Source organism: Corvus cornix, chromosome Z (assembly GCF_000738735.6).
Source record: "Corvus cornix cornix isolate S_Up_H32 chromosome Z, ASM73873v5, whole genome shotgun sequence".
In the NCBI taxonomy this organism is placed as follows: Eukaryota; Metazoa; Chordata; class Aves; order Passeriformes; family Corvidae; genus Corvus; species Corvus cornix.
In genome coordinates, this window is record NC_046357.1 from 29,739,503 (window position 1) to 29,759,869 (window position 20,367).

General features: G+C 40.6%; 1 protein-coding gene across 2 annotated transcripts in view; it reads left to right on the plus strand.

The window, feature by feature from the left end:
• LOC104689759 (neuronal acetylcholine receptor subunit alpha-7-like) overlaps positions 1-18,263 on the plus strand; it is a 59,404-nt gene extending 41,141 nt beyond the window's left edge. For both annotated transcript variants that reach the window (XM_010400058.3, XM_019286232.1), the window contains 3 exons: positions 920-1,006; positions 11,693-11,802; positions 17,207-18,263. In XM_010400058.3, the coding sequence (XP_010398360.1) occupies positions 920-1,006; positions 11,693-11,802; positions 17,207-17,728 (719 nt within the window). In that variant the 3' untranslated portion in view covers positions 17,729-18,263. The remainder of the gene's footprint in view (positions 1-919; positions 1,007-11,692; positions 11,803-17,206) is intronic.
• The last annotated feature ends 2,104 nt before the right edge of the window (positions 18,264-20,367 follow it).

Consider the following 20,367-nt stretch of genomic DNA (forward strand, 5'->3'; position numbering starts at 1 on the left):
CTGGGCACTGGAATTTCACCTTCGAAGTTCAGCTCTCAAAACATCTAGCCATGAGTCCCCTAAGAACACAAAGGAGTGACGGCCATGGAAGGGCTGTTGTGTGTGTTGATAAAAATGGGAAGGGTTCTTCCAAGAGAAGATAGGGGAGAGGTGTAAATACACCAGACTGGCCCAGACGAGACCTTAAGAGTTAATTGTGCATGGTCCTGTCTCAGGACAGAGACTTTTAAATCATATGAATTGTCCTCAGTGGGTTTTCCTTTGGTAAAAAATCAGGTATCTGAGCAGCCTGTCTTACAAGAAGTAAAACACAGGCTATTGGGGGTACAATTGCTGTCTATGAAATACAGGGTGAAGATAAGGAAAAGAGTTATTTGAGCTGAAGTACAATGTTGACACAAAAACAGGAGCTGATTTTCATGCATTGACCTTTTCTCAGTACCAGGGTGGTTAGGTTTAGCAACAGCCTTTCCAGATAGAACAAAGAGCTTCTTTTAAAACAGACTCCATGGATTTGAGGGATGTTAAATAATATGCAATAGCAAAATCTAGACTCCTGTCTGTGCAAGTCTCTCCTAGCCCTTAACAGCCATTTGGGCTTTGTGCAATGTTTTGGAAAAGCACTGTAGTTCACCAGTTTTGCAAGCTTCGTTTCACTCAGCAGAAATTATTGCTCCATTACTTTGAGAGAAGTAAGGGTTTGTGTGTATTAGAGAAAAGTGAAAAGAGAGCAGATAGAGCTGCATCTAAAAATGCTCGCACTTTGTGGAAGTTCTAATCTGCATTGACAGACATGAAGTCATGGGTTTGGCTTAGCTGTGTATCAGGACAAAAAGCTATATTTAACAGCAAAGACATCAGAGGAGCAGCTGCAGAGTTCATTTTCCTCATTCTTCCCAAACATGTTCACTCCCTCCAGGTATCACTGTCCTTCTTTCCCTGACTGTATTCATGCTGCTTGTGGCTGAGATCATGCCTGCAACTTCTGACTCCGTCCCACTAATAGGTAAGTTGATTTTTTCTGCTTTGTGCACCATGTATGATGCCTCTCGAGAGCTGTTCAAAGCCAATTTGAGGACAGACTCTTTTTGTTACTCTAGTTTTGCATTCAGAAATGTCAGGAGTAAATGTCAGCCTGGACTTTATCATGTTGCATGTATGAAAAGGACCTACATGAGGTTACAAAAAGGCACTGGAAAAAGCAGGTAACTGCAAGGATTGAGGGGACACAGAATCAACACTGCAGAAAATTCATCTTTCTTCTTCTGCATCATCCCACCTCCCTGCTGTTACACAACTCCTTCCCGCCTTCCCCCTTCTCCTCCTCTTCTATCTGTCTGAAGAGCAATTCAGGATACAACAGTCAAAATTCAAATATATCACTGGAACATTTTTAATATGTACAGAAAACTGTGGGACAGAGCATGATCTTGGGATTGTGGGCCAGACAGACATTGTTACATCCCCTGTTTTTTATAGGACCACCCCTTTACCTTGGTCTCATGGGGCCTTATTGCAGGGTAGAGAAAATAAACCTGTCCTATTTTTCAAAATAAAAAAGAATGAACGTTACCCGAAAGACCTGTGAATAAAAATCATGACTAAAGTACAAATTCTAGGCAGACAGTAGAAATGAACAAAATAGTCAACAATATGTCTAGATGCTGATGGAAGATGCATCACACAACTGTGTAATGAAAGCCTCAAAAAAGTTGTATAGTGACTGGGACAAAAAATGCATTTACTCATCCAGCTTTATTATCTCTCTTCAAGGATTTAAAACTAGGCCTGACTCTGGGGAAGGAGGATAAGCATGCGGCAGTAAGGAAAATAGCACACACAGGCAAGACTTCCTGAAAGCCTCCAAGAAACTTACACATCTTAGTGAAAGTCAGCAGGACTCTTGACTTTCAGTCATACAGGAATTTCCAAAAAACTAACAAAACCCCTTTCTGAACATATACCTAGGACACAATGGAGACAGAAACAATTCTAAGAGAAACTTGTGTGTAGGGAGGAGTCGCAAGCCATCTTGAACCACTGTTGATATAACTTCACTTTGTATAATGCATAACAAATCCCATTTAGAATTAGTAAAGGGTACACTTGCCTATGGCCAGTCCACTAGCTTTAACAGGAACAGTTTCTACTAATACAGTCTTCTATCACAGAAGGTAGGATTTGTACCAAGAAAAGCTATGAACAGTTACATATTTTTACAGAATTTGGTGCTGTAATAACAGACAATTTCTGCTTATCAGAGAATTGCTACCTTCCGCAGTATTCCTAGTTTAAAGGCCTGCTCCTAACTCCCTGCTCCACTCTAAATTGGCAGGGAGACTGCCTATCCACTTGGCTTCTGCACCCAAACAGCCCTTGTTCAGCAAGTGCTCAAAGCTGGGCTGTGCAGTTTTACATGATCTTGAGTTCTGAAAACCTTATCCTTACTCTGACAAAGTAATATAGCATCTTCTCTTCACAGTGGTCTTCCAGGTGATCCCAAAGGGGGTATTTTAGCTGCTGAACTGAATATGCCAGGTCATGATTGCGGTTTTTCAGTGTGATCTCTGGTCCAGTTAAAATCCTCAGAATTAACATGAGGAAAAGGAATACCTTTGGAAAGCTCATTCAATTTTTGAAGAATCAGCATGGTTAGCAACAGGTTGCAGGAATAAACAAATCTTCTAAAGCATGTGGTTTGTGAAGGATGCAGATAATTTGATCTTGAAGTAGAAAGATCCCTTACTGATCTGCTGAAGAGTCACTGTTATTGGTCTTCATGCATGTGGGCACAAAGATACTTTGAAAACATTACTCCACATGCTTTAAAAATCTGCATTATATTCTTAGGGCCTCTCTGGATCTGGATGAACCCTTACAGCCTTTGCTGTTTCAGAGCCACTAATGCCTAACATGCTGTACTTTCTCCTCCTGCTGACCTCAGCTTTAACTACTGAACTCTAGTAATATGGGAAAATCTCACAACTGCTGTTGGAGTGCTTTATTGAGGTAGCAAAGGAGAACTGGTCTAATATGATACCAAGAAAAGTACTAGTTTTTATGATCTGGAACATATTTACAGAGTAATGTGGAAATCATAACTTAGTTCCTCTTAGTTAAGGGGAACATCAAATTATGTTAATAACAAACATACCACCTCTCAGATTAAATAATCAGAAGGATGCAAGTGGGACGAGACAGTTCCTTTTTTGTACCTTTGCAAAGTGGGTCACCCCTTCCTTGGTATGTCCTCTGCCTTCTCTGTCTGTTTGTAAAGCTGCCCAAAGCAGAGATTCTCTTACTCCACATGTCCAACTTCCCCAAATGAGAGATTCCCATTTCTTGGTAGCCTACCAACTGTTATCTTAGTACAAGTCCACTTCTTTTTCTGTAAAGAGCAAGTGACAAGACTTGGCCTAGGAATCAGTAGCAGGCTACTCAGCACCTTTGAGCACCAGATCAGGGATATGAAGACTTTAAGGAAATTCAGGCATATGTCTATTGCCTAAGGAAGGAACTCATCCTTTCCTCAGAGGTGGCCATATAACCATTACCAAAACCAGATCTGACGGTCTACTATTATTTGCTCAGAATAATAGAATCATTTAGGTTTGAAAATACCTCTGCTGCTCCTGCTGCAGAGTTGTGGGCAGAGCTTTCCTTTCCACGGTGAGCCATCCACTTTCTGTGCCAAGAAATGTTCCAGTTGGACAGACTGGCCCCCTGCTCTCACTCAGCTTTCTTGGGGTTTGCATTCACATCAGTAGATAGCTGCTCCTTGCCCAGCAGCATATCTGCTCCCACCCTTCTCTTGCACACCCTCCCTTTTGGGGAAACTCTTTTCAAAGCCCAGTTTTCAACAGCACACATCTATGCAAAGAAATTTGCAAACAATATTTCAAAAGTTGAATCCTGCCCTTCCACAGAGATGCCAATGAAAGGAGAAGGCTGAACCAGGGAAAGATGCCTCTGTTTCTGTTTAAAACATTAATCACCCATAGCACAGCAATAAGCTCAACCATTTAAATCAAAAGCATTGAAGTCCATGACATCTACAAACACAACAGTTTGGCCAGAATCCAGCACAAGTCAACTTTATGAACAAGGATTCTTTCTCTACAGTGTACTGTAAGTCCCTCCCGGCACTTAAAACCTCTAGAGCATAGCTCCTGAAAGACTTTCAGACCATGGCTATACAGCAGCAACTGTGTCCTAACTTACCCTTCCTATGGTACCTTAATTATGCCTTGCAGGAAGTGTATCTTGCTGCAGTTGTGATTTTACTTACTTTTAATTTTTCTCTTTAAAGTTACTTTTACCCAGAGTCCATATAAGTAGGAAACTGGAGTTCATTACTTGAGGAAATGCAGAGAACTCCAGATGTGCTACACAACTAAATTACTGGTCTGACTGTGCTAATCACTGGGTAAAATCATAAAGCCTGTGTGATACAGCTCAGGTATATGCCAATTGTTTTTTCTCTTTCTAAAAACCTGTGTAATTATGCAAATTTATTTTGCACTATAAATGCCAGTAATTTCATGTGGATTTCATGCACCTTCCAGTCCTTATTATTGCACTCATCCAGTGCATTACATGGGAAGACATAACCATGTCCCACTGTGTTGATTTCCTGGTTCAGCAACTAAATCAAAATGAAACAAATACTGGTATTAACAAGTACTGTTATTTTAATTAGAGCTCTTGCACAAGCTCAGGCTCTGCCTTTTGAAATTTAAGGCCTAGGTAATTCATCTGAGAACTACATTTGAGGTATTTAGCTCTACACTGTAGGACTATTTCTTTTTTATAAAGACGTGATCCGTGTTAGGTGAATGGTTGAACTCAATTAAATTAGAGGTATTTTCAAACCTAAATGATTCTATTATTCTGAGCAAATAATAGTAGACCGTCAGATCTGGTTTTGGTAATGGTTATACGGCCACCTCTGAGGAAAGGATGAGTTCCTTCCTTAGGCAATAGACATATGCCTGAATTTCCTTAAAGTCTTCATATCCCTGATCTGTTTCATTAAACTGTGTTTTCTATCCAAAAGCAGCCTTGTAATTAAGACTAGGAAATCATGCATTATGAAGTCACTAAGGCACAAATTCCCTGAAGTCAATACAGATTCCTAACTATAACTCTTCCCTTCCTTTACTTTGGCTGGAGCCTCCTTAAGATTACACAATTGGTGGTCATGTGATCCCACACCCAGTGATATCAAATAAAGCAGTGACCAGAATAAAATTTATCATGCATTGCTGTAGGAAAGTCTTCCATAATGCTTCTGGATAAGCTGATAGTTTGGGCTCATAGATTAAAAAAAAAATTAATCTCCTAATGTAATGTTTAGAGCCTACCAAAATCAGCCAGTTTTTCAGAAAGACAGATCAATCCACAGCCAATGTTAAAGTCAGACATGGCCAAAAGCCATTGCTCTGGAAAATTTAGGTCAAGCCAATGAGGAGCCTAACCAGCACATCTTCCTGACTGTTTTTTTCCCCTGCCTGCAATATCATCTCCAGAGGGAAAAAACTTTTGGGGCCACATGGCACTGAAAAGTCTGTAGCTGTCTGCACTTCCCCTCTCCTGCTGTGATCCTGTCTCCTGCCAGCACCAGATTCTTTGTTTTTAAGAAAACACCAGTTCCCAGCGCTAGTTAGCCACAGGTTCAGCTCTTGTTCCATTCTGCAGTGAGACACAGGCTATAAGGAACCTACTTCACCCACCCACGTCCATCTTGCATTCACCTCTGGTTTACTGTACTGCATTCCAACCACTGTGAGAACAGGGTGGCACCGTGCAGACAGACCCTAAAATGCCTGCTTTGAAAACTTCACACAGCTTTTTGCACTTGTATTGATCTAAAGCTCTGCAGGGCTTGAGTTCAGGCCCCAGGTAGCAGAAAGTACAGTCACACAGAAAAAACAGCCAGCAGCACCCATGGCTGGACTCTTTAAGCTTTAGATCAAAGCTGCAATAAGCTCTGACTTACCAGCTCTCTGTCCATCCTAGCCCATGCTCTGAGGATGTATCACTTTCAAAGTACTTTGTCAATGCAGATAAGGCATGCTTCTGCCCAAAAGCCAGATCTTGAAATGAGATGTTCAGATGTCTCAGGCCATCACATGATTTGTTTCTTCTATAAACATTTTTACACCTTGCAATTCAAGGCTTCCCCTTGCACAGGAAAAGTGGTTAATAACTTCTGATTGTTTTCCATGCCAAAATAATTCCTTATTTTCTACCAGCTCCCTCCAAAATAACACCATTGATTTTGGATCAAGAGTCTGTATTTTGTTTTAAAAGGATTTTATAGCATAAAGTGTGGAACACCAGGGAGCTGGTATGTGGACAGAGGTTGAAAGGGAGCATGAGACTCAGAAATACAAGGAACTGTCACTTCCTATGATTAACATCCATGTGATGGTTGACATTTTGGCTGGATGTATCAAATAAAGTATAGTAAAAATAAAGTTATCTCCATCTCCAGTTAGCACAACTGCATTTCTCTCTGTCTTATTTGCTGAGTTCCTCTGCTTGCTTTTTTAAAAATCACAACACTTACTTGCTGCTTAGGGTTCCATTATGATGATATTTTCCAGCTGTGTCCCCTCCTTGCTGTTCCTTACCATGTCTACGCTATTTCAGTAAGCATGAACACTTTACACTGTAAATAAGTACTGTTGCAGCAGATGCTTGGGGTGATTTCTTGCATTTAGTCATACAGGAAATGAGACTGCAAATTACCAGGACAGGGAAGCAATGTGGTGCTTTGTCACTTTCAGGAGTTACAGATTGTTTTAAGTTACAAACATAAGGCATTAGTTGTTCTGACTAGAGAGAGAAAATTAATCTCTTTTTACATTTTTTGTCATCTTCCTGCATGTTCTCAGCTGATGCCACCTCACTTTACTCTGCTCCTTTTTGAGTTTTTGGAGTGCTTTCCCCCCTATCCTTTCATGGTCCTGCCTGTACCTTGTCAGAATCAGGACCCTGCCCAATCTCTTTCACGAAACAGGAATTCTCGTTCACGGCAGCTCTTAAAGTTTCATACCCCATGATCAGTGATGCTTTTCCCAAAGCCAAGAGTCCTGAATGTTTTTTCTTTACAGAAAAAACCCAAACAAACAAACAAAACAAGACAACAGTTTTACTTTTCAAACTCCCACGTCTATTCTTCAAAAGCATATGGGAGATGAAGAGTTTCAAAACACAAGTACCATAATCGTATGTCCTCTCCTGTATTTCTTTGCTGTCTCTGTACAACAGTAACTCACAGACTTTCTCCTCTATGTTTTGGTTTTCTTGGTCTCTGAGTAACTCAGCCCTTTGTAGACTGCCACAGCCTCTGTGCAGCACCAGGCCTGGTCCCTACCATAGGAAAGACGGGTGTTTGGAAGCCCCTCTGCTGGTGTTTGAGGTTTTCAGCAACCTCCACAGGCTTCAGTTCATTAACCTGGACCATTTCCAGAAGGAAGAGTAGTGAATATCTAATTCTGAGCTCACGAGAAGCACAAAGCATTCAGCCCTGAATTTACTGAAATTACCGGACTTAAAGTGGCTCTAACCCAGTTGTTCATTTCACATGCAAAACTTGATGTTTTCTGAAAAGATAGAATAGAAACAGGGGGATGGCATCCAACATCCAGCCTCCAGTGGGAGGCATCCAACATCCAGTTTGATCAATGTGAATACCCGAGCACAACACTTTTCTCCATCCCCCAGTATTTCACAGGAACAACAAGACTGTAACTGATCACAATGCAGATGCTCTGTCTCTCTTGTGATTGACTATGGTAACAAATCTGGATCATATGATAACTGCTGACATGATATGATATCACTGTTCAGTAACAAAATCAAGCCAAAACATCCATCCTAGGGATTTTGTTTTATTTACCCTGTTCCTAATCAGTCCTTGAAGTTAATCCAGTTCCACTTCAGCAGTATGTCTTCCAAAACATGTCTAAAATAATCCTAAGGTGCTTCTCTAACATCAGATAATGACACAAAACATCCAAAAATGGTACTGACTGCTCTTCAAATTATGAATTGCAAATCATTGCCATCCTTTTGATATAGCTGACGTCAGAGTATGCATGCAAGGACAAATAGCAGTTCTCACTGACTTTTTAGAAGGCCTTCTGACTATCTGTGGTTTTATTAGATCCATATTTGTTATGACAACAGCACCTGATCATCTTGTGATTGTGCTGGGACAGAGGATGACAACTCCTAGATGTTAAAACTGCTCTCCAGATAGTATGTTACGTAATGCCTCTGGCAAAAAAGGAAAGAAAATCAATTGTACAGAGCAAATATTTCATACTTCTTGAAGATCAATCAAGCATCCAAAACAGCTTTCTTGTTCACACAACTCTGCTGAAGAAAGCATCCTACAGGTTTTAAAACCTATAAAGAGCATTTAGAAGTGAGCAGTACAGACTGCAGTATCCCTGAGGAATGTTGCTGTATACGTCAGGGATACTGAGGGGCTCCAAACACAGATCTTCTGGTCCATTTTCGTGGCCTATGGCAGCTACCCAGGACAGAGTGCAAATGAGCTACTTCCCCTCCAGAATGTGTCAGTCACTTCCAAGCTGTGCCTCAGAGCAGCTGAATTAACAGCAACCAGATCCCTGGTCTTTCACATGCATCCTGATTAGGAATTGCTGTTTTCTGACACTTCCCACTGTGAAGGGAATTGTTGAAGACTCCAAGCTGACCTAGTAACTAGTAACCTAGTTACAAGTAGGACACAAAGAGATGTTTAGTGAGAGTTGCTAAGCATTTCCCTCCTGCAGTTTAAGTGAAAGGGGCTGAGCTTCTTTGTGAAATCAGATTTGCATTTACCTTTGCCAACAGACTCACATGGGTGTAAGCCCTTTGTGGGAGCAACAGCTTCAAAGTGCTAAATGGATAAATGCTATAGGATTGAGAATGGTTCCTAAAATACTGCCAGAAATGGTCTGGTGGCTACGCCAAGGCTGTTGCTTGGGAGGTCAAAGCTCATTACTTGTCTCCCCCATGCCACACCTCACAGGAGAGCATCCTATTTCTGTGCTCAGTAACATCAGTGGAGACCCAAAAATAGTTTGCTAATTCAGGGCAGTGTGGGGCTAGGGTAGAGTGAGTGAAGATTGCAGTCCTGTGGCTCCAAGGGAAGTGTTACCCATGAACATTGTAGTTTGATCCTTTCAGCAGCAAAGCTTCTCTGCTCATAGGGTTGCTGCAGAAAGCTGAGTCGTGGTCATAATCAGAGGGTATGCTAGAGGTGAACAGGGCCAGCTGCCTTGTAGTTGTCACCAAGTGATGGGTTTGACCTTGCTGGTGTGAGGGCAAAAGACTGTCAGGAACAGAAATGAGCAGACTGGAAGGTTGGGCCATGCTTTTAGGGAGGTGCATGGAGCACAGGAGTTTTCCTCACCTGTTCTCCTGCTGCAGGAAGACTATGTTTTTCTGCTGCCAGGAAAGAGAGAATGTAAGATTAAACCCTGGAAGGAAAGATCAAAAATGCTGAGTAAGTAAGGATATCATTTCAGAGCCAGGAATATTTTGCCTTGTGGGCATACCCACTGAGTTCTGGGACCTTTCCTTCCTTTGCACAGGAATGGTCACTGAGTCTAGACATGGGATCTTGGCCATCCCTGCCTAGTTCTAGATTGTAAGGACAGTCATGGTTTCAATCAAAGAGGTGCATGGGCACATGATCTAGCAATTCCTTTGTGACCAATGGCTACTCGTTCTACATTCTCCTGTCAGAGAAAAGGAGGCAACAGTCTTCATCATATCTCCAGCTAGAGATATGAAAGACCAGCAGCTGTGCCAGTCATTGCTATCTTTTTCCTCCACTTTAATTGTTGTCTCTTCAGGACTGGCAAAAGCCAACCTTGGAGCAATCCTGGGCATTTCCAGGACTTCAACTTTCTCTCTGAATACAGCACCTGCACCTACCTGTGGGGCATAAATCTACCTGCCAGATTTCACAGATATTTTGTACACATTTGACTGCCTCATACTAACACACAGAGCTCAAGTACCACGCACTATGTCCTCCATCCTTACTTTCCAACTGAAGACTTCAGTGTACCTTGAACAGGAGCACCCCACTCCACCCCCTCAAAATGCAGATGACACACCCCCAGCCTCTTCCTTGCCTACCACTGGGCAAAACTATAAAATATCTTTCTTTATGGGCTCCTGGCTTCTCTCTGGTTCCCAGTCTCTTCCTGAGAGAACTGTTGTCCATTTACTAGCAGATTTACACAGCACTTTCCTGACATCTGTTCCTGGGTTTACAGCATAAAAAAAAACCTGGGAGTCTCAATTCCTCTGCTAATCATTGGCTAGGATCTTGAGACAGATATTACCAGTTTTTTCCCAAGTTTAACCAGGTGATTAATTTTCCAAGGATATGAGAAAAATCTTAGCTAAAGCCATTTTAAATGGACCATTTCAGGCCTTTGAAGTCTGATGGCATCAAAATGCATAGAGTTTAAGTAAGTTATTTAGTGACTTATGGCAGTAATTAAACCAAGAATATCAACACTGCTGTGTTTCTATTACATGGGACATGTAGCAGCTTCCCTGAAACCTGGTTTGCTCTGCTTGTTGACTCTCCTCTCTATGAGTAAGTGCAACAGAGACCTTTAAATTTATCTTACCCTTGGGACTGTTCTTCTAATCTAGATACATAATTCATTTTGTCATGAAAAGCCATACCTCTTGAAACAATTGCAGTGTTGTTTTCAGGAAGGCCTTATAACCTCATTATTACGAACAAGCTTTTTCCTCCTGAAGCAGTGGGATTTGATATTAAGAAACACAGACAGAGCAAAACTTGCTTTGGAGCTTTGATCGAATTTTTTACTTCAAGCTATGGGCAGGAGGGCTTGAAGGGGTTGCAGTCTGGGGCAGTGTGGTATGTTCTTCCACATTGCGCCATTATGTCAGCCAGCAGTAATGCTCCCTGGTATTTTGCCACTGAAACCTTCAAATGTCATTACCCCTGTGGGTAATTCTGCTTTACACTCCAGCTTATCAGCCTCACTCCTGGCATGAGGAAGCTGTACTGCCACTTAGGAGATACAGCTTCAATCCTCAGTTCTGGGTTTCTTGATTTCTTTCCTACACAGCAGATTTAAATTTAGCATTCAAGAAGGCTGTAGTGTGCTTTCACAGGAACTAGAAGAAGTGGTCTTGAGGACTAGGAAGAGTAATGAGAAATATGCCTAGCCACCTGAAAGCAGTAGTGGGGCAAAGGTGGGGAACTGGTGACACTTTTTGAAGGGGTCCAGAGGCACCATAAGGACAGCATCTCCCTCCAGCACCTCTGCTGGTACCACAGGAGGCCTAGGACTGGGAATGCTGGTGTTCAGTGGGTGTTGTCAGTTCAACTTCTCACTGTCCTGGTAGCAGGTGCAAAGCTGTTCTGGCTGTGAGGCTCTACACTCCTCTTCAGGGACAAAAACCAAACAGTTTTCACCTTTCATTTGTTGTACCCCTTCCTTCAGAGGAGAGGAGGGAGCTGAGCAGATACATTCCTCAAATGCTCCAGTGCAGCAGACCAGAGAAGAGGGTGTTCAGATGTGATGCAGTGCTTCTCAAGTGTAGACCTCGAGGCATGGCCAAGGAACGTGCTCTTTGTATTTTCCGTCCCTTAAACAAGTCCTCCTTTTGCTTGCAGCTCAGTATTTCGCTAGCATCATGGTCATCGTTGGTCTGTCTGTGGTGGTAACAGTGCTGGTTCTGCAGTTTCACCATCATGACCCCCAAGCAGGAAAGATGCCCAAATGGGTAAGCAGTTCTGGTGGTAAATATTCAGCAGGTTACTACTGAAAGAAAAGAAAATTGTCTAAAAGCTATAGTAAGTTTCTTAGAAGTGAGAGGCAGAAGTTGTTCTCCATTAATCTGAAGAGTCAGTTACAAACAGCATAGTTGATACGTTTGCAACTGAAGGGAAGAACAAGCATACTAAATTTGCTTTCCCAATAAAAACAGTTTCTCTTATTCTCCATTAAAAATAGTTCCTCCTATTTAGCCTTTCTTTTTAACCTTAAGATGGAGTGGTTGAGTCATGACAAAGTAATCTCACTCAGCACCCACTTTGCAAGTGCTAATCCTGTGGGCAGTACCTTTGATTTCTTATCTAGCAGACACCAGTACTGACAGAATGGGCTAAACAAACATTAGTCTCTACTGGGCAGTTTGTCTGCTTCCATCTGATCTATTCCCAGTGCATTAGCATGTGAACCCTCTTTTCTCTACAGCAGCACACTTTGTCAGCCCAGTGAGGTCTGGCACCAATGCCAGCTGGCTTTCAAATGGAGTGTTTCCTTTAGATTTTCAAGTTAAAAGAAAAGTATGCTTTTTCTCCCCCTCCTTTTCCTAATAGATTTTAGAATAGGCAAGGTATGCTTGTGTTTACAAAATGAAAAAGAACAAAAGCAGAAGCAGATACAAATAGTCACAGTCAACTATTTACCACCCTGTTTTCACAGGAGTCTGGTTGTACAACATCCTCTGGTATCTTGCTCACCACATTTGTCATGCTACACAATTATCCTGACATGCTGGATAATTGGATATCACATGGTTACCAATGTCAGCCCAAGTTCAGAACTGCTTTCTAATTCCTCTCTTAAAATAAACTGCAGTTTCAATGCAATTTTTTTTTGAAGTCCAATAACAATTAAGCATACTTACAATTATTTCGCAAAGTGCTGTATGATCTAAAAACCTCTTATTTTCAAGGCAGCAGAGAATGTGAATTCTGGATGAACCTGCATGTAAGCAAAACCTGAGGGCACAACTCTGGGGAAACATGCTTCAGATGTCTGCATGGACAGAGTCTGCAGCAGTGTAACAGACCCCATTTCATTGCTTGTCTGCTTTTTGAGGAGCCCAAACACAATGGCTCATGTTAGACCCGCTCACAGGCCCTGCAAGTCAGCTCTTGCTCTCTACCAGTCTCTTGTTTTCTTGGCTGGAAACACAGTGTGCTCCAAATTCTCACTCAGGAAGAACCTTGTTCAGTGGCCTGACAGCTGAACTGGCATACATTACAAAACATGCCATCAGGAAGCAAAAACTGTGGAAAGCATTACTGGGAAGTACAGATGATAGACTGTAAAAGTTGTAGACCAGACAAGCTGACAGGGCTGAGGGATCTCAAGAGGAAAAGAGTGAATGCCAAGTGTGGACAGAAGAAGCTGACCCCACAAAAGTAGGCATTTTTACTCCACAAGACTTAATTGTTAGAAGGCTCAGTTGTTAGAATTCATGGCAGTCTCTATTTTTACTTTTTTTTCTATTTTGCCTGTCCACCTATGTCAGGTGTTTTTTAGAGAGACATCTTGGATGACTTTCGCTCAGGAAAAAAAAACAATGTGAAGTGAAGCAGTAACTTAAGAAAGAAGAAAATTTTTGCATCTGCATTTCCAGTATCAGCAGCTGCCCTTACTTGCTTCCCACAATGTCCTCTTACTGTCAGAGCCAGGCATCAGATTATTGCAAACTCTAACCCTGATTAATTGGATATTGTTACAGGATTATTCTCACCTCCTGCTTAAATGGATTTGTCTGCTGGAGTCAGTTTCAGGGAGAGGCACTGGACAATTGGGCATGTGTGGGAGCTTCTGCAGACCCAGAAGATTTGACTGAATGTATTTCCTAAACACCTGCTTTCTAAACTATTTACAGTTGAGCAGTTTATTTTCCCTGCCTGTCTCTCAAGGGGTCTGTGCTTGCACTTTGCAACAGAAGAGGGAGGAGAGTGCCTGTTAGTGCAGAGTTATCCTCTCTGTAGGTGTTCACTTCCCTTATGCCACTGCTTAGAATTGTGGCTTCCTTTCTATTAATCTTTGATGACTTACAAACCAGCTTTTTCCAAGAGAGGAATTTAAATCCAAGGTGTTCAGCCAGGGCATTTGTTGGCTACTCAGTTGAGAAGTGAGAACTGCTGGCTGATTGACACTTTTGATAATGTCTGCTGAGCTAGCATGGAAAAGAACACTAAAGAAGGCCCAGCTAAGGAGCTGGCATGGACTACAGCTCAACTGACCTTTCTCTACTGACATCCAAGACTGTTGTATAGGAAAGAGATATGGAGAGACCAAGCACTGCGGGAAGAAGGGGTTTTGTGGGAAAAGGCAAGAGAACTCTAGCTCTTTGCAGTGCCTAAATAAGGTTTGTTATGTTTCAGGCTTCTCTTTTGATATGTTTCAAACCTGGACATGCACAGTTTTGCTCAGGTTCAGATACCCCTTATCAAGAGAGCTTTAATTGGAGACTTTCTGCTCTGGCCTAGGCCAGGCAGGTGTCTGTGATGGGGAGCTAGCAGTACAGCTGCATTATAATTAGGAGAGGCTCACAGAAGGGTTGCTGAGCTCTGAAGGCATCTGTAGCTGTGTACTTCCTTCACAGAAACCCATATATGACAATGCAGGTGAGAGTATAGATTCATATTATCATAATCAGCTGTTTTCCAAAAACCTGTATCTTGCAGCTGTCTCTTGAATTAATTGGTATGACAAGAACAGATTGATGCCTGAATGTCTGTGTTTTCAAGGAAATAGGGCATTTGAAATTCAAGCTAATTAAAAGCTGTGTTACTGTCTTCTGGGTATTTATTTTTCTATGGGAAATGGGTTTGACTGTAGTTGTAAATGTAATTTCCCTAAGGAGTAAAAACTCTGCCTTGAAAAAAAAAGCAGCATTCCTATATAAAAGTGCTTTTTCACCTCACATCTCCTTTCAGGGTTAAGGCAGACATATTAACATTTTCTAATAAGAAAGTTTTTCTGACTTAGTGTTTTGGAATTTCACAGTCCTGGAGAGCAAATTTCTCTCTCCCCTTTGGCGCCGACACTATTGATACATCGCTAGCAAATAAGATCTTTATTTTGTTCCATGTTGTCCCATTTTGTGTCCATGAGCAGTCTGAACACGTTGTAATTAAGTAAGTTCAATTAAAACCAGAATCAGTTTTTTAGGCTGCAACACTACAGGTTGCTATTTGTTTGTGGTGGCTATGGAGGAAATAATGAAATATTTAAGCAACATAATAGGAATAATGGGAAAACAGTCTTTAAGGACTGTCGTAATTTAAACCCAGCCGGCATCTAAGTGCCAGACAGCCACTTGCTCACACCCCAGCTCCCTTCCCTCATGAGGATGAGAATCAGAAAAAAACTCCAACACTTTGTGGGTTGAGAGAAGAACAGCTTAATAATTGAAACAGAATACAACACAATAATATGAATAATATTAATTATAGTGATGAGTAACAAAAATATAATAATAACAGCAAGGAAAAGAGAGAGAGTAATAAAATGCAAGAGAAACAAGTGATGCACAATACAATAGCTCACCACCTGCTGACTGATGCACAGCCTGATTTTGAGCAGCAATTGACAGCCTCCAACCAGCTCCCCACACTTTATATCTTTTTGGAATATCCCTTTGGCTAGTTTAGGTCAGTTGTCCTGGCCATGCTTCCTCATGGTGTTGTGTGCACCTGCTCAGTGGCAGAGCACAGGAAACGGAAAAGTCCTTGATTCAGGGTAAGCACTACTTTCCAACAACTAAAACATCAGTGTTTTACTGATATTATTCTCATATTGAATCTAAAATACCACACTGTACCAGCTACTAGGAAAAAAATTAACTCAATTCCAGCCAGAACCATGACAATGATGAAGAACAAAACATTCATTAGTGGGAGAGAAGAAAAATGGCTCACAGAAAATGGCACAGGGCTGTGACCTACAAGAGCTCACACTACAAAATTAAAAAATTGTGTAACTGCCTTTCACTGGTCATTGGCTTTGGTTGTTTTTATTATTACTATTATTATTATTATTGTTATTATTATTGTTCCTATCTGTTTCTGAGGAAACATTATCAATGTTTCCTCCTTTCTGAAATTATGCTCGCCATTACAGCAGGAACTCGAAGTGCTAACTGTGATTTCCCCTGTATCTGTACTGTGCAAACACAGGAGTCAACTTTTCCTGCATCTAAAACAGCTTTGGAGGCAAAGTGTGGTCCCAAGTTGTACATTACCAAAGTAGGAGCAGGATTACACAGGGAGTCCTTCTGAGTCAAGGCTCAGGAGGGAAACCAGAAGCCACATCTGTTCTCTCCTTAATGTCAGATTATTTGGCTTGCAACCAGGATGGTAAAGTCATCAAAGAGGCCTGTCTGCATGAAGAGTCCCTCTCAAGCACATTGCAAATATCCATTTTGTATGTGTAACACGTGGAGGGTCTTGTAATTACAAGATTTTGCTGATTTAGTTGGCTGCTCTTCACACAAGACCTTACTGAATCCACAGCCTTTTTCCTGCCTTTCGCAGTTAACAATGTTACCAGTAGGAATTCTAGCAGGCCCAGATTTCAGACAAAACATCTGAAGATCAGTTCACTGGAAAAAAAGTCTGGATGCACTCTCTGGAGTTAGCTCACTTAATGACCTTGACAAGAAACATATGAGGCACAATCTGCCATGTGCAAGTTAGAGCACTCTTGTGATACACCAGCGCACAGGGAAATGACAGCAGTTGATAGTGGCACTCAGATTTTGAACTACTAAATGTAATTGATTTACTCTTTTGAAAAAAAGCCTGCTGTATTATGTGGTTGAACTCCTCAAAGGAGTATAAAATAGCATTCAAAAAAACCACTAACACATAACCAAGGTCTTTTATTTAGATGTAAGCAATAGAAGTGGGGGTGGGAAATGTTCTACAATCTGCCATATAGGGATTTTTTTCAGAAAAATCTCAACATTGGCCCCTAAAAATGTTTAACTGTATCTCTTTTCTTACAATCTGAGAAATGTTTGAAAACCATACAGCCAGTTTTGTGCTGCCTGCTCAATTGCAGAGATCTGGGATTGTTTGATAAAGACGGGTCTTCAAGAACCATTTTGTGAAGTAAGATTTTACATCTCTTTTGCTTGATAAGTTGAGTGTGCGCTGAACAGCCCTGTGTTCAAGGCAGATCCAAAAAAAGGCCATCCTTGGTAAAAAGCAAGTCCCTCAAAGAAAAGTTTTGAAAGAAAATAGCTGGAGAACACAGAAATCCATCCGTATTTCGAAGAGACTGTGCAGCCTAACTATAATAGTCACAAAAAGTTTCAAAAGCATTTAAAATGCCAAAGAGTCTTCAGTATTCCTGCCATGGTAACTCTCTTTCAGGTCCGTGTCATCCTGCTGAATTGGTGTGCTTGGTTCTTACGAATGAAAAAACCTGGGGAAAATATAAAGCCCCTCTCCTGCAAATACAGCTATTCCAGTCACCACCTGAGTGTAAACAGCATGGAGGTGAACGTCCTTCCCGGGCACCAGTCCAGCAACGGCAACACCATCTACAGCTACCACGCCATGGACAGCCCGTGCTGCCCCCAGAAGAACGACCTGGGCAGCAAGGGTGGAAAGATGACTTGCCCCTTAGCAGAAGATATTGAGCTTGTGCAAAAGAAAGCTTTAATGGATACTCTTCCAGTGATGGTGAAGATCCTGGAGGAAGTCCAGTTCATAGCAATGCGGTTCAGGAAACAAGATGAGGGTGAAGAGATCTGCAGTGAGTGGAAGTTTGCAGCTGCTGTCATAGACAGATTATGTCTGGTTGCATTTACCCTTTTTGCCATCATTTGCACATTCACAATACTCATGTCTGCTCCAAATTTTATAGAAGCTGTTTCAAAGGATTTTGCATAAGGTTTTCAAAGATGAGCATGATAATCAAAAAGTGAATATTGCCAGTAATTTTACTAGATAATTTAACTCAAATAGAGAAGTGTACTTATATGTGCTACCGTACACAGAAGGGGATTAAAATAAATTCAGGGCATAATTATTCCTGATGTTAGTGATTGTAGTTACTGAATAGTAAATATATTGAACTCTGTTACTTATTTCATAGACTAGTGCCACATGTAATTATGTCATGATCTGTGGTAGGTGATAGACAAGAATTCAATACATTAAAATACTACAATGTATTTATTACAAATTAACATTAGTATCAACGTGTTACTATGAATTTGTGAACCTTCAGATATTATTAATTTAAATAATCATTGACGACTATAAGTTTTGCATAATTTTGTTGATTTCAGTACGTTTGTGTTTTATAATTACTTGGTGTGGCTGTGACATGCACTTCTCAGATTTGAAAGACATATCTCCACAGTCTCATGATGCTGTATATTGTATTTATGAAAATAAACTGTCATCATATTAGCTCAAACTAGCACAATGACTGGGATGTTTTCTTGGTAAATTTGTTAATAATGTATCTTTCTCAGAAAATAACATTTTTTTTCTTTTAATTAGGACATATTGGTTGTGACATTGAAAAGAAAATTCTTTCCCCTTGCTGACAATCATATATATCGTTAACAATGCCTTCTTAGCTGTCTCACTTCCTAACTGTTTCTGTCACCTTGAAACTTTAATTAATTTAAAATACCTCTGCTCTCTTGGAACACAGTTGCCAACCTAATACTGACTAAACTCTGTGCAATTAGGGCAGAATCTTCTGTCTCCATAACATGTAGGAAATGGTCCACAAATTTAATTTGGCTCAGATTTCCTACCTAGTCTATACCACCAAAGCAGTATTTTTTAAAAATTCTATTAGTACAGTCTCCTTTCCTTGTGGTCAGTAGGCTTTGTTAAAAGGACTGTATAAAAGACTAATTCTATTTTGCTGAACTGTAATGTATCAACATTTATTATCAATTTGCTGTCCCTAAATATTCTCTAATATAATGGCTTTGTATTAATAAAATATAATTGAATTATGCCACTTCTTGGAATATAAGGGGTAAAAAGCACTATTCTCAATAACAGCTTTTTTCCACCCAGTACTGTGGTGGGAATGACACCTCTGTGTGATTTTATTTTCCCTGCTGATGACAGCAGAGCTACAAAAGAACATGATGGTCTGATGTAGACACTTTTCCTCTTTGGGGGTAACACAGCAGTTCTCTGTTCTTCCAGGGTTAGTAAAAAAAACATTTCCCCTATCTACATGATGGGATCCTTCCCACCATCACTGTTGGAGAGAAAGAAGATGATCATGATTTTACTCAATGGAAAGTATTTCCATCTAAAAGGTGGTGGTGAAGCTGGTAATTCTACAGACTAAAGCAATATGCTACGATTTCTTTGAGGAAAAGGTCCCTCAGCTTTTCCACTATCACCTTTACTAGGGGGTGATAATTGACTTTAAACAGAGACTTTACTATTTTGAATGTTAAACCTCTGTAGCTATAAGATTAGATCATCACAACCATGGATTTATCCTACTTCTTGGAGTTATGTTCAAAAAATCACCGAAGAAGGTCGACTTAAGAAGGTCATGACTACTGTGGCCAGTTTTGTATTTCACATAGCTTTTGTGGTTACTTCAGCTCCATCTGCAACTCCAAGTGGTAACAATGGCTGATAGTAAAATCCCCTACTGAAAATTCTATCGTATTTCAGAGAGATCTTATTTTCCTTCATAGAGCACTAGTGCTCTAAGTAACTCTTTCCAAGCTTGCAGGAGAAAAATCCCTTTATATCTGGTTCTGTCTCCTGCCCATTTTGCTGCTTCTGCTTACAAAATTGTCCTTGCTGAAGTACAGAATGTAATTCAAGAGGGTTTTTCCTAACTGAAACACCTCAATGAACAGCATAATTCGTTTGGGAGTTTGTGTTAGTTATACCAGGCTCTTCTCTTGGACAGCAGCTGAAAGACTCATTTCATTTTTCTGTTAGTTAGAAGTCTAAATATCCAATTATTTCTGCAACTTCTGATGAAGGACGCTAAATGAACTTTGAGGCATTTGTTCAAGGACAACTAATATTTTTGCTTGAAAAGCATTTTTTAAGGTAATTTCCAGTGACAGGATAAAAAAGGTAACAGCTAATGTTAAAGCACACAGTCACAATACCTTAGCCTCCTAGTGCAAAGCATGTTCCCTTACATGAAACGAGTTGTTGTATAAGAGTATTTTTAACTGGCTGTGTACACCTTCAGATCAGAAGGAAAACTATCTGAAAACAACAGTGAAAAATTAGTTTAAATAACTTTTTTAATATCTAGAAGTTGGTGCAAATAAAAGAATTCCATTTATAGGCTATGACTTCATACTGTTAGATTGCCAAGGCTGGATTGTCTCTCATTGAAATGTCCTAAAACTCAAATTGTATCAGTGGTATGCAGTTTACAACTCTTTACACTGGACTGAAACTACTTGCTGATTACTTTTTAGATTACATATGGGGCAGATTCTTTTCCTATCCACTTATCACTTGGCCTTTTGAAAGGTAATAACATTGTTACCACAAAATTTGTAGAATGAACT